Source organism: Suncus etruscus, chromosome 18 (genome assembly GCF_024139225.1).
Source record: "Suncus etruscus isolate mSunEtr1 chromosome 18, mSunEtr1.pri.cur, whole genome shotgun sequence".
Lineage (NCBI taxonomy): Eukaryota > Metazoa > Chordata > Mammalia > Eulipotyphla > Soricidae > Suncus > Suncus etruscus.
The window spans coordinates 34,807,694-34,821,935 of record NC_064865.1 but is presented as its reverse complement, the minus strand read 5'-3'; the positions used below and the strand labels follow the sequence as shown (position 1 = coordinate 34,821,935).

General features: G+C 42.9%; 1 protein-coding gene across 3 annotated transcripts in view; it reads right to left on the bottom strand.

Annotated features, from left to right (window-relative positions):
- Positions 1-966: 966 nt before the first annotated feature.
- The window catches only part of MSH5 (mutS homolog 5), a 31,349-nt gene continuing 18,073 nt past the window's right edge, over positions 967-14,242 (bottom strand). Inside the window, exons 11-26 of one of the 3 annotated variants that reach the window (XM_049765130.1) lie at positions 12,901-13,039; positions 12,713-12,775; positions 8,700-8,828; positions 7,461-7,533; positions 7,045-7,154; positions 6,188-6,268; positions 5,885-5,972; positions 5,477-5,666; positions 5,245-5,371; positions 3,968-4,117; positions 3,512-3,514; positions 3,348-3,422; positions 3,027-3,170; positions 2,795-2,854; positions 1,917-1,990; positions 967-1,078 (exon numbers count right to left, since the gene is read on the bottom strand). In XM_049765130.1, coding sequence (XP_049621087.1) covers positions 967-1,078; positions 1,917-1,990; positions 2,795-2,854; positions 3,027-3,170; positions 3,348-3,422; positions 3,512-3,514; positions 3,968-4,117; positions 5,245-5,371; positions 5,477-5,666; positions 5,885-5,972; positions 6,188-6,268; positions 7,045-7,154; positions 7,461-7,533; positions 8,700-8,828; positions 12,713-12,775; positions 12,901-13,039 — 1,618 coding nt within the window. Of the gene's footprint in view, positions 1,079-1,916; positions 1,991-2,716; positions 2,855-3,026; positions 3,171-3,347; positions 3,423-3,511; positions 3,515-3,967; positions 4,118-5,244; positions 5,372-5,476; positions 5,667-5,884; positions 5,973-6,187; positions 6,269-7,044; positions 7,155-7,460; positions 7,534-8,699; positions 8,829-12,712; positions 12,776-12,900; positions 13,040-14,242 lie in introns of all 3 variants that reach the window. The other 2 variants (XM_049765129.1, XM_049765128.1) reach the window with 2 other exon arrangements.

Here is a 14,242-nt window from a genome sequence, read left to right as displayed (position 1 = left end):
ATATGGTCCCCCAAGCCATGAGCGATTTCTGAGTGCATAGCCCTGAGTGTCACTAGGTGTGGCCCAAAAACCAAAATTAAAAAAAAAAAAAGAAAAGGGGAAAAAATGAGTAGAACAATAACAGAGGGGTTGGAGCAGTGGCGCAAGTAGTATGGCATCTGCCTTGCCCGCACTAGCCTAGAACGGACCACGGTTCAATCCCCTGATGTCTCATATGGTCCTCCAAACCAGGAGCAATTTCTGAGCACATAGCCAGGAGTAACCCCTGAGCGTCACTGGGTGTGGCCCAAAAACCAAAACTAAACGGATAAAAAAAAAAATAAAAACAAAAAACAGGGGCCGGAAAGGTGGCACTAGAGGCAAGGTGTCTTCCTTGCAAGTGCTAGCCAAGAAAGGACCTCGGTTCGATCCCCCAGTTGGGGTCATATCTGAGTAGAGGAACTTCTCCTGGGTCCTCTTGTTAAACTAATACCCCCAGAGAAAGAGGTTCCAGGCTCATGGGTCTTGGAAGCTTGTCCCAAGTGTGAACAGCAGAATTGTTAAAGGGGACTTGCTCCAGAAGCAGCTCAGCAGAATTTTGGCTCCCTGTGGCTCTGAGGTGGGAAGGACAGAGCTAAACCCAGTGATCCCTTCTCTCCTTGCCTGGCACCCATTCCACTTACCTTTCAGACTCTTGAGCTTAGGGTCTTCCTACTTGAGAAAGTAGAGACCCAAAACAAAATATATTTCCCTAGGTAGAGACTGAGAGTCTCCTTACAACAAAGTTACTCTTTTTTTTCCTTTGCTCTATGATGGGGTTGAGGTCTTGGGGCTACATTCACAAGTGTACCGGAGTTAAGCTGTCCCCAAAGTCATCTTTATTTCTAACATGAAACAAAATTTCCAGAACTCAGTCTGAAGGAGCTCTGAAAGCAAAAAGGGCACTGGAATCTTTGGGTGAAGGGCAGGAGGGCTGAGGAAGGACTCTCAGAGGATAGTGGTTGCAGCAGACATCACTTCTTGATTCATGAAAGTGTCCAGGTCCACGTTGGGATCTTCCAAATCCAGCTTCAGAAACTTATCTACTAATGTCTGGCAACTGAGGGGATAGAGAATGGGATATTTATGGGTATTTATGGGAGAATGGATAATAAGGGAGATGGTATGACACAGGAACCTAGGGCCTTAAGAATTTAGGAGTTTAGGGGCCAGAGAGATAGCACAGCAGTATTTGCCTTGCAAGCAGCCGATGCAGGGCCCAAGGTAGTTGGTTCAAATCCCAGCGTCCCGTATTGTCCCCATGCCTGCCAGGAGCTATTTCTGAGCAGATAGCCAGGAGTAACCCCTGAGCATCGCTGGGTGTGGCCCAAAAACCAAAAAAAAAAAAAGAATTTAGGAGTTTAAATGTGAATAAATGAGGAAGTAGAAAGCCTGTCTCGAGTACAGGCAGAGGTGGGGTGGGGTGGGGAGGAGAGAGATTTGGAACATTGGTGGTGGGAATGTTGCACTAGTGAAGGGGGGTGTTCTTTACATGACTGAAATCATACAACTACAATCATATTTGTAATCATGGTGTTTAAATGAAGATATAAAAAATTATAAAATAGAATTTAGGAGTTTAAAAGTAAATTATGAGGGGCCGGAGAGTTAGCACAGTGGTAGGGCATTTGCCTTGCATGTGGCCAACCCGGGAGGGACCCAGTTCAATTCCCTGCATCCCATATGATCCCCCAGCCTGCCAGGGGCAATTTCTGAGTGCAGAGCCAGAAGTGGCCCCTGACACCGTCAGGTGTGGCCCAAAGACCAATCAATCAATAGATAAATAAAGTTTAAATAAATTATGGATTTCTAAAAAGCAGAGAGGCTGCCTGGCTCCATGAGAGGTGGAAAGGGACTGAAGAACACACTATAGAGAGGACCTTGAGCCACACACTCACCTTTTTATTTGCTTCTCTTTTAGCAACTCTTTGACAGGCTTAATGGGTTTTCCACTGCAGATTAAGTCTGAAACCTAAAAATAAGAAAGCAGGTGGAGGAAAAGTTGGGCTATAGGATTTAAGTAAGGAAAGAGAAAAAAGAAGTTTAGAAATCTCAGTGTTGGGCCCGGAGAGATAGCACAGCGGCGTTTGCCTTGCAAGCAGCCGATTCAGGACCAAAGGTGGTTGGTTCGAATCCCGGTGTCCCATATGGTCCCCCGTGCCTGCCAGGAGCTATTTCTGAGCAGACAGCCAGGAGTGACCCCTGAGCACCGCCGGGTGTGGCCCAAAAACCAAAAAAAAAAAAAAAAAGAAATCTCAGTGTCAACAAGTAAAAAGAAAAAGTGGGAATGGGGTGGGGTGGAGCAATAGTATAGCAAGTAGCGTATTTGCCTTACATGTGGCTGACCTGGGTTTGATCTCCAGCATCCTCTGAACCCACCAGGAGCTCCTAAGCACAGAGCCAGGAGTAACTCCTGAGCATCACTGGGTGTGGTGCAAAAAAAACAAAATGAAAACAAATCCCACATTGGGCCAGGGACATAAGTCAAAGGACTGGAGCACATGCTATGCATGAAGGAGCCCTGAGTTCAATCCACATGGTTCTTTTAGCACCAAACAAAGGAGCATCCCAAGCACCACAGACTATAGACTTAAAAGAAAAGAAAAGAAAAAGGAAGCAGAAGAAAGAAATGCCATAGGTCCAGAAACCCTGTTCCTACAAGGGTCAGTGAATGAAAGGGTGATACAGAGTCTATTACCTCCTTGCCACGAGCAATGAGTTTGCTGGGAAGCCCAGCCTGGGCAGCTGTGTGAGAGGCATGTGTGGCATTGGCAACACCTTCACAAATCTGATAGAAGAAGACAAGGTCGTTCCCATCCTCACATGTTTCCATGGTCTTAAAGAGAATAAAGGGGACAAGGTGTCATCATCACTATGCCTCTTGCCCTAAAGCGTTTGACCAGTCCTTGGGAATGAGAAGAGGAAGGGACATGACCATCAGAAGAGTCAGTCCTGACTCTGGAAAATGTTTGTCAGTGGGGACCCTAGAATCAGATTGGTTTCCTCACCAAATAATGCACAAGAGGTCCCTGTGGTAGCAGCTGTAACTGAACGAGGCTCAGGAAGTTGGTGGCAACAAAGATGTGGGGACACGTGGGTCCAAGTGCCAGCCAGTATTTGAGAACAGCAGCTAGAAGTGCCAACCCGTCCACCTGTGCAGAGAGCAATTTGAATGCCACACCATTGGCACCTTATATGACCCCCTTTTAAATTCCTTTCCCCTTTCAGCACTTTATTTCCTGTCCACATCTTTCTTTTCCAGAGTCCAGCATGCTCATCTTCTATGTCCCCTTTTTTAGTTCCTAGTAAGGCCCAGTCCCCCATCTCACCGTGTTGGTTCCCTTTCCAAATTCATCTATCAGGACCAGAGAATGCTCAGTTGCATTGTTCACAGCCTTTGCCATCTACAGAACACCAGAAAAACAAGGGGAGAATGTATTAGCAGTAGAGAGAAACCTGGAGTGTACTGACCACAATTGGCCTGTAAGTGAACCTGCTTATACATGTGTTTTTGTTTTTGGGTCACACCTGGCAGTACTCAGGGGTTACTCTTAGCTCTGTGCTTAGAAATTGCTCCTGGAAGGCTCAGGGACCATAGGAGATTCTAGGGATAGAGCCTGCGTTGGTCCCGGTTGGCCACGTGCAAGGCAAATGCTTTACCCACTATGCTATCACCCCGGTCCCTGCTTATACATGTATTAACTCTGCTGAGCTGTCATTCTTTAGTAGCAAGGCACAGGTTTTGTTCCTTTAGCATTGTCAACAGTGTGTCACACAGGCAAGAGGCTAATAAAGGCTCATGACAAGGAGATTCTTAGTTTCTGAACAAGATGTTCACTGCCCCTGGAGAGGGCATGTAGCAGGGGTATACTATCCTATTCTCATCATTTTTTAGATAATTCCCATGACTCCCGCTTCCCCATTCCCACCTCCCTTTGCTCTCCTTGACCTGGTTGAGATCCATCATGAAGGTGGAAAGGCCGAGGGAAACAGATTCGCAACTATGAATTCGGGTGAAGATGGCATCTATGGCCCCGATTTCGGCTTCCTCTGCTGGTACGAAGCTGCCCACCAGGGCCATGAATGTGATCAAGCCTACCTAGATATGGAAGGAGAGAGGGAATGAGATCTGGTTGCATGGATGAAAGTAAAGGTGGGCCCAAACTGAGGGGTAAATGATAGATCAGAGGGGATGACATAGGTTAAAAGACTCTCCAAAGGTGACTTCTCACCCCTGGGACCCTTCCCAAAAAAAAAAAAAAAAAAAAAAAGATTATAGCCTCTTGTTTTTACAGGGCTGGGGATGTAGCTCCGCAGTAGAATGCATACTTCAAATGATCTCAAACTTGAGCCCAACACTACACTTACCCACAGCTACATAAGAATCAGTGGAGGAGGATGGAGAGGACATACGGGGATGGGATAGCATGGCATTCGGAGGAGGAAAAAGAAATTTCAGACATACAAAATATATTATACATAGAAATTCTCTACCTTAAGTAGAAAATAAATACGAAATTGAGGAGTCTGAGTCCTTCCTTTTTCCTTCCCCTCATTTTTTTTTTTTTTTTTTTTTTTTGGTGTTTGGGCCACCCCAGCAGCACTCAGAATTTACTCGTGGCTCTTTGCTCAGAAATTGCTCCTTGCAGGCTCAGGGAACCAAAGGAGATGCCGGGAATTGAAGCTGGGCCCATCCAAGTCAGCAGCTTGCAAGGCAAAAGCCCTACCGCTGTGCTATCCCTCTGGCCCCTCATTTTTTCTTTTTTGTTCTTCATCACCTATGTTCAGGGCTTACTCCTGGCTCTGTGCTCAAGGCACCATATATGGTGCCAGAGATGGAACCCAGTTCAGCCACATACAAGGCAAATGCCCTATCACTGTACTATCACTCCAGACCTGCTTATGATCTTTCATAATAAATGGGGCTAGAATTAAAGTAAAAGAATGAAGGGACAGGGCTGTAATGATAGCACAGTGGTAAGGCAATTGCTTTGCATTCAACCAACACAGGATGGACGGCGGTTCAAATCCCGGCATCCTATATGGTCCACCGAGCCTGCCAGGGGTGATTTCTGAGCGTAGAACCAGGAGTAATCCCTCAGCATGGCTGGGTGTGACCCAAAAACCAAAATAATAATAATAAGAAACAAGAATGGAAGGGACTTGGGTTAGTAGGCACAAATGGGGGCTACAGATGATGGAGGCCCAATCTGTAAAGATTCCTACCTGTTTGAGGTATATGCTCTTTCCTGAAGAGTTAGGCCCAGTGATGACTTTGATCCTGCCTTTGTCCCCACTGCATTCTGTGGAGTTGGGCACGAAGGTCCGTGCACAGAGCTCCATCAGAGGATGTCTGCAGTGAGTGGAAAGGCATTATGCAGTTGGCTGTTAATGAACACCCTAGAATCAAGGTCTTTGGATACCTTGTGCTTTTGCCTCCAATTCCTTCTATTCTTACCTGCCATTCTTAATTCGTACCCCAAATAGTTGGTGGGAGTAACAAGGCCTTGAGTATCCATAGTCCCGTGCAGCACTGGCAAGGGCCAGCAGGACATCCAGGCGTGCGGCAAGGTCCAACACTTGGGTCAAGGAAGTTGCCCGTGCCAGCACCTGACACTGCAGCTGGTGCATCAGTAGGGTCTCCTGGTCTGAGAAGAGTGAGGAAGGATCTAGAGTTAGCTCCGGGGAAAAATGAGGGAGCAACAAAAATGTCAATAGAGGGACCTGGAAACATAGGTACAGTCTCAGGTACCTGAGGTATTCAGAGAGGAAGTTAAGGCAGAATAAGGAAAAGAGCAGCAAGAAAAGGGAGTTTTCTAGAAGCATCTCCAAACTACCCATTCCCTTCCAGTTATTCACTTCTTACCACGGATGTCACAGTGTAGATCCCCAAGCAATGCATCTAGCTCCTTGGTTCGAGCACTACGATAGTGCAGCTTTTCCTCCGAGAGAAACTAGGGATAGGGGTCAAAGCTTTTTATCTCATGATATCCCTATCTTCTTCCACATAACTATCCCATAAGCTTATTTTTCCTTTGGCTCAGAGTTGGCAAAGACCCAAATGCAGAAGAGAGGTCCCAGATTGGGTACTGTTAATGAGAAAAGGTTCTCTCTAAGCTGCTGGTTCATTTTCCTATCATCCTACTATAGAGGTTTATAATGGTCTTACCATAAAGTCCAATCCCTCAATCTCAAAGTCATTGGTTTCTATCATGGAAGGCAAACGGGGAATAGAAAGAAGGAAGCCGATCTGAAATTAATAGAGGAAATAAAGCAAAATGATATTTGGGGCAACTTTGCCCTCTCAAGAAATTCACCCCCCATATCCCCCAATGCTTCCCAAGGGAGCTGAATATCACCAATTTCACATTCTTTTTTTTTGGGGGGGGGGTTTGGGCCACACTTGGCAGCGCTCAGGGGTTACTCCTGGCTATCTGCTCAGAAATAGCTCCTGGCAGGTACAGGGGAGCCATATGGGACACCGGGATTCGAACCAACCACCTTAGGTCCTGGATCGGCTGTTTGCAAGGCAAACACCACTGTGCTATCTCTCCAGCCCCAAAAATTTCACATTCTTAAGCATTACCTGAAATCTCTTATGTACTAATTTGTCCTTCACAATTTAATATATTCCCTATAAAATCTCAGTCACAAGGTCATACAGATAGCCCAAAGGGCTGAGCACATGCATTGCTTGTTAGAATCCAGATTCAATTCCTGGCAATATCACATGGTCTCTTTAATTAGCCCTTGAGCACAACAGATGAAACCAAAACCAATATGTATATATAAACATATATATATGTATTTTAATAAATATTTTTTAAAAATTAGGGAGATAGTATAGAAGAAGATAGTACAATGCTTAAGTTGCAATCAAACAACATGGGTTCAGTCCCTGACATCCTATATAGTCTTCCAAGCCCACCAGAAGTGATCCTCAAAAACAGAATCAGGAGTAAACCCTTAGAAGTTCTGTATGTGCCAACCCCGCCAAAAGAGACCTCAGCTACCATGATGCCTCACCAGAGGAATGTAAATGACACTGCATGAAGGAATGCGTGAGTCCAGATTCTCCAGTTCCTTTCGAGCAACCTCAGTAAGAAAACTGGGAAGTCCCATCAGCCTTCGTTTCTCTAAGAGGGTAGAAGACATATGCATATCAAAAATAATTTTCTTGGGGGCCAGAATGGTGGTGCAGGCAGTAGGGCACTTGCCTTGCATGCACTAACCTAGAATGGACTGTCCCCCGATGTCCCATATGGTCCCCCAAGCCAGGGGTGATTTCTGAGCACAGAGCCAGGAGTAACCCCTGAGTATCACCAGGTATGGCCCCCCCCCAAATTATTTTTTCCTGCCCTTGTCTAGGATAATCACCAGGTGTAGCTGTCACTTCCTAAGGATGGTACTGCAGCACTGGATGAACCACACCCAATACTTACTCTCATCAATTTCAGGATCTATGTTGGGGAGGACCGTGAAGCGATTTTCAGCAAGACTGCGCTCAAAATCCACCTAAGGAACAAAGAATTAGTTTTTTCTCACCCAACACCTCTACATGGGTCCTATTACCCCTTCAGTGGGATATTAGCTTGACAAATTTTTCAACCACATCTGTGTATATTTTCCCCCCACCTATTCTTTTAACCTATTCTTTTTGGTTGTGTTGTTTTTTTGTGTGTTTGTGTATGGGCCACATCCAGTGATGCTCAGGGGTTACTCCTAGCTCTAGACTCAGAAATTGTTCCTGGTAGGCTCATATGGGATGCTGGGAATTGAGCCAAGGTCTGTTCAGGGTAGTCACGTGCAAGGAAAATCCCCTATTGCTGTGCTATCTCTCCAGCCCTAACTTACTCTTTTTCTTTTTCTTTTTCTTTTCCTTTTTTTTTCTTTTTTTCTTTTTTAACTTACTCTTTTTCTACCTCTGCTCACTTTACTTTTTTTTTTTTTGAGGGGCCATACCCAGCAGTGATCAGGGGTCACTACAGACTCTGCACTATGAATTACTTTTGATATGATGGTGCTTGGTAGTCATATGGGATGAAACCCAGATTGGGTTCGTGCAAGAAACCTGTCTTTCCAGCCCCTGATTTTAGACTTCTTTCTTAGTTATTCACTTCTTATTTTTAGTCATTCTATTGGCCCAAAGTCTCCCATGTTTCCCCATTTTATTATTTATTTGGGGGGCACCCCAGCAGTACTCAGGGGTTACCCCAGCTCTGTGTGCAGAAATTACTCCTGGGAGGTTTGGGGAACCATATGGGATGCTGGGGATTGAATCCGGGTCAGCTGTGTACAAGGCAAATGCCATAATGTTATGCTATTGCTCCAGCCCATTTCTCTATTTTCTTTTTTTTTTTTTTTTTTTTTTTTTTTTTTTTTTTTTTTTTTCTTTTGGGCCACACCCGTTTGACGCTCAGGGGTTACTCCTGGCTATGTGCTCAGAAATCGCCCCTGGCTTGGGGGGACCACATGGGACGCCGGGGGATCGAACCGCGGTCCGTTCCTTGGCTAGCGCTTGTAAGGCAGACACCTTACCTCTAGCGCCACCTTCCCGGCCCCCCATTTCTCTATTTTCTATACCACATAAGCCAGAGCCCAATCCTTCTTAATTTTCCAATCTTATTTCTGTTAGCCCTTCCTTAGCTTCCAAGAGGCTCTGCCTCTTTTCTTCTACTCACCACTTTTCCAATGAGGCTGGCAATGTGGTATAAATCATCAGAGAACTCTCGGGAAATATCTTGAAAGAGCTGAATGGATTGGGGCAAGGAGCGGCAGGCATCCCTCAAACCCAAGGCACTGTACACAGTCTAGAATAATGGAACAGAGAAAGGACAGGCTGAGATGAAGGAATAGGGTTGGACTGAAGATCAGAAATGAACAGGAAAAAAGACACAATAATAAAGACCAAAAAAATTGCTCTGCTTTTTTATATTTTCAGGACCACACACAGAAGTATGGCGGCTACTCCTGGTACAGGACTCAGAAGTAACTCCCAGTGCCAGTAATGGAACACAGGGCTCCCACAAGCAAAGCATGAAGCCCTTTTGAGCTAGTTCCCTCTTCCTAGAAAAAAATGTTATAGGTGAAAATTAATTAGTGAGGGGTCTTAGAGTTAGTAGAAATTAAGATATATATCTTGCATGTGGCCAACCTTAGTTTAATCTCCAGAAACATACAAGGTCACTCCTGAACACAGAGCAAGCAGTAGCCCCGAACACTGCTGATGTATGGCCCAAACACAAAAGAAAATATTAAATGGGATAAAATAATTGGAAATATATTTTCAGAAAAAAAGAAATGAATTGGATTTGAACAGTTATTCAAATGGGAGGTGTTCTGGATGAGGGCAAGAACTTGGGCCAAAAAAAAAAAAAAAAAGAACTTGGGCCAAACCAATTAATAGAAGTAGAAATACATTAACACTATTTTGTTTATTTTAGGCCACGTCTTGTGGTGCTCAGGGCTTACTCCTGGCTCTGTGCTCAGAGATCATTCCTGGAAGACTCAGAGGATCATATGGGGTGCCAGGGATCAAAACCATGTTGGTATGTGCAAGGTTCTACCCACTGTACTATATTGCTCCAGCCTTGCCAGGCAATATTCTAAACTTTCACAGGTTCCAATTTCATTCTCTCCTTGAATACATTGTCATATATGGAGACTAGCATTATGTCTACTTTATAGATAAAGAAATGGAGGTACAAAGAGTTTCCTCAATATATGTTTTTCTCATGGCATTACAGAAAGTAAATTGAAGATCTGGGATTTGAATTCAGGTGTCTGGCTTTTCTGATCAGGAACATAGTGGGGACTCCTATGTAGAGTACCTAAGTGTAATGATGGCCTACATGTAGAAATTTAAAAATTTTGGCCTGGGATATGGTTCAATGGTAGAATGCCAGTCCTTCAAGCATGATGCCTCAGAAATTTGATGCCCAATATCATCCTAATACTTCTGATCCTAGCACAATCATTTGTGTACCTCTGTGTAACAAGAAATTGAGAGCAAACATCACAACTAAGTATGTGCCCTTTGCTGAGCACCATAACCAACTACATGAGATATGTCGTTGTTGCAATACCAACAACAGTAACAAAGGAAAAGCGTTTTGAGGAATTTTTTTTACTGTACTGGGGATCAAACCCCAGACTTCACACATACAAGGCTCTATTGATGAGCTACTTTGTGATAAGAAAAATTCTTGTTGTTGTTGTGATTTCTTTTTTCTTTCTTTTTTTTTCTTTTTATATTTTTTTCCTACAACTGGCAACTACTCAGAACTTACTCCAGGCTCTGTGCTGAGGGATTACTTCTGATGGTGCTTGGGGGAATCATGGGGTGTTGGGAATTGAACCTGGGTCAGTCATATGCAAGGCAATGCTTCACCCACAGTACTATCTCTTCAATTCAGGAAAAAAGTAAATAAAAGAAAAACAATTATTAGGGCTATGTTTAAAAGGACTCTAAAGCCAACTTTATTTTGCTTGGTCTTTGTTTGGCGGCTACATCCTGCAGTACTCAGTGTTTACTTCTGGCTCTATGTACGTTGGTCATTCCTGAGAATGCTCTGGAGACCATTTGTGGTGCTGGAATAGAACCCAGGTTAGCTATATGCAAGTCAAGTGCTTTCCCTATTGTACTATCTCTCCAGCCTTTCTAAAACTAATAAAAAAAGGTTCACATGGTCTGTAAAAAAAAAAAAAAAGGCTCCCATGGGACATAGATGGAATAATTTGAACATGTATAAATATTTTAAATAAACCTGATTGAAACACATGTATAAATCTATGAATTTTAATAATACCAAAACAACTTATTTTCTATCATGGTATATATTAGGAAATTAATTTATTAATCTAATAACTATCAAATAAAGATGAAGGGAAATAATCAAGCAATTTTCTGTGATATAATCTGTATCACTAGGTAACAAAAAAACAAATAAGAGGAAAAATGTTACAGATGGTTCTGACTGGTACAGGAGGAAAGGACAATATTAAAATTATGATATTTTGTAATCCCTACAGAGCTAATGGACTTAGGTCTTAAACATAGACTGCTAGTATCTATCATAAAATGATACAGACATTGCAAACATGATATTTCTCAACTTATGAAACAGTATTCAAAATTCAAAAATTCAAAATTGAACCTGACAAATATTCTAGATTCAACTATTAGTTTTTAGGGGCAGGAGAGATAGAACAGTGGATAGGGTGCTTACTTTGAATGTGATTGACCAACATGCTATCCCTAGTCCCTTATATATTCCCTCCAAGTCCAACAGGAGTGATCACTGAATAAAGAGCCAAGAGTAACTCCTGAGCACTGCTAGGTGTGGTCAAAAAAAAAATAACAGGAGAAAATTAACTATCAATTTTTAGAAATTCTGGTAGAAACATGTAAAAAACCATACAGAAAATTAGCAAAATCCAAACTAACTCTTTAGGGAAAATAATTTAGTTTCTTCTACAAATGACTCTCAAAGAGGGGAATGAGAGTAAGAGAAGGAAATAATAATAGAGGGAAACTCAAAACAGGATGGATTATTCCATCATATAGATGAGTATATCTGGATACTAATGAAATTTAATTTTAAAATAGTTTGAATATATTATTATAAATGTAAAAATAATATACTCAAAGAATTATGATGAAAAGATGGAGCAATAAGAATAGGTATTTGCCTTGCATGCAGCCAACCTGGATCAATTTCTAGCATCCTATATGGTTCCCTGAGCACTACCAGAGTGAACCTAGAGTGCAGAGCCAAGAGTAATTCCTGAGCACTATCATCAAGTCTGGTCCCCCATCAAGAAAATAGAAAAAATGTATTAGGGCTGGAGAAATAGCACTGAAAGTAGGGAGCTTGCCTTTCATGTAGGTTCAATCCCTGGCAACATATATGTTCCCTGAACACAAACAGGAGGAATTTCTGAACACTATTGGCGTGGCCCATAAAAAAATAATAATTTGGGGCCGGAGAGATAGCACAGCGGCGTTTGCCTTGCAAGCAAAAAGGACCTAAGGTGGTTGGTTCGAATCCCGGCGTCCCATATGGTCTCCCGTGCCTACCAGGAGCTATTTCTGAGCAGATAACTAGGAGTAATCCCTGAGCAATGCCGGGTGTGGCCCCCCAAAAAACAAATAATAATAATAATAATAATTTTTATTTATAGGCTGGTTAGGAATGCATTGTAGCCTGTATAAGGACCTAAGTTTGCTCTCTAGCACTACATGATAACCCCCAAGGCATAGTCATGCCTCCAGTGGCCCCAGCACTGTTGGGTTTAGGTAGCATAGTACCAAGCATTGTACTCTCAGACTCAGCCAAGTATCACTAGAAGGGTGCCCTGGGCCCCTGAGCACTACTGGGAGGACAAAAAAATTTTTTCATTTAAAATTGCTCTGAAATATTAATAGGTGAAGGGTTATAATGACTTGGAATTGGTTTAAATTAATTCAGGAAGGGAACAGGGATTAGAGAGAGACTTGGATCAAGATTGGCATATGTCCTAGTGCTGGAGTTGCATGGTATTACTACCTCTAGATTATTTTGAAATTTTCAAACACCAACTTTTAAAATAAAGCATTAGGATAGAGTTAGATAAAATGACTATAGTATAAAGGGACAGTGTATATATGCTAGCAGATTTATCCTGGACTTCTGGGATTTAAGGGAGACTTTACCTTATAGAGTACATGCCAGTCGCTGACCTTGGTGTGGGACAACTTCATGCGTTTCAGAATAAGCTGTAGCCAGAAGAAGATAGACATTGTTTTCTCTTCCACGAAAATGCCCCTCAAAAAGCCCAATGTCTATCCAATACTAGTCTTCAACCTCCTTCCTACCACACTAGCACCCTCTCTGGGCTTACAGGTACATTCTTGATGTGACCCAGCAAACGATGCAGCATCTGAGCCATTTCCAAATTCTGGGGTAGCAGGAAAAACTGAATGACATCCAGACGCAAATTTAATTCCACCAGGTCCTGTGTTGGACGTGTGAACCAGAGCCTGGAAATGAGAGTTGAAAGGGAACCAGAAATTACATCTGTACTCATCATTGTCTTAATCCCAATTTGTGAAAATGTGTGTTTGGAGGTCTCAGGGCATACTGAATACACACACACACACACACACACACACACATACACACACACACACACACCCCTGGATTGACAATTACAATGTCCTATGTGGATATTTATATGCATATCTAATGAAAATCTCTGAATACAACTTTATATCTCTGTTTTGACAGATATGACCATGTGTCATTCCATGTGGATATGTGATAGAACTTGTCAATATTTAGAGGAAAAGCAGTGTGTTGAGTAATTTATATGCCAACATTCTAGCTCTTTCTGTGGTTGAGTAGGAGAGTATGAGTCAGAATGAGTTAGCATATCTGTATTTAGCTGTAAAAGTGTGTCTGGTTGTAAAGCACAGAAACGTATCTTTTTAGTTCTTCTGTGAATGTATATGCATTCACACATGGAATGATATGACCCCAATCCTCAATTCATGCCAATAATCATTTCTTTCTTTCTTTTTTTTTTTTTTGGTTTTGGGGTCACACCTGGTAGTGCTCAGGGGTTAGTCCTGGCTCTACGCTCAGAAATCACTCCTGGCAGGCTCGGGGGACCATATGGGATGCCGGGATTCAAACCACATTCCTTATGTATGTAAGGCAAACACCTTACCTCCATGCTATCTCTCCAGCCCTGCCAATAATCATTTCTTAGAAAAGAAAGACCTAGGGTCTTATGGTCTTATCTACTGCTGTTCTCTCTCTCTCTCTCTCTCTCTCTCTCTCTCTCTCTCTCTCTCTCTCTCTCTCTCTCTCTCTCTCTCTCTCTCTCTCCCTCCCTCCCTCCCCTTTCTCTCTCTCTCCCAATAATAAAATAATAACACTTATTTTGTTTTGGGGATTACACCCAGCAGTACTCAAGGGTTACTGCTGGCTCTGAACTCAGGACCATATGGGGGAAGCCAGGGATTAAACCTGGGCCAGTTGTGTGCAAGGCAAATGCCGTGTACCCACTGTACTATCACTGTGACCCTAATAACATTCTTTTTTTTTTTTTTTGCTTTGTATAGTTTTATTTTTTGAGCCACACACTTAGGGGTTACTCCTGACTCTACACTCAGAAATCACTTCTGTCAGACTTGGGGGACCATTCAGGAAGCCAATGATCGGACATTGGCTGGCCGTGT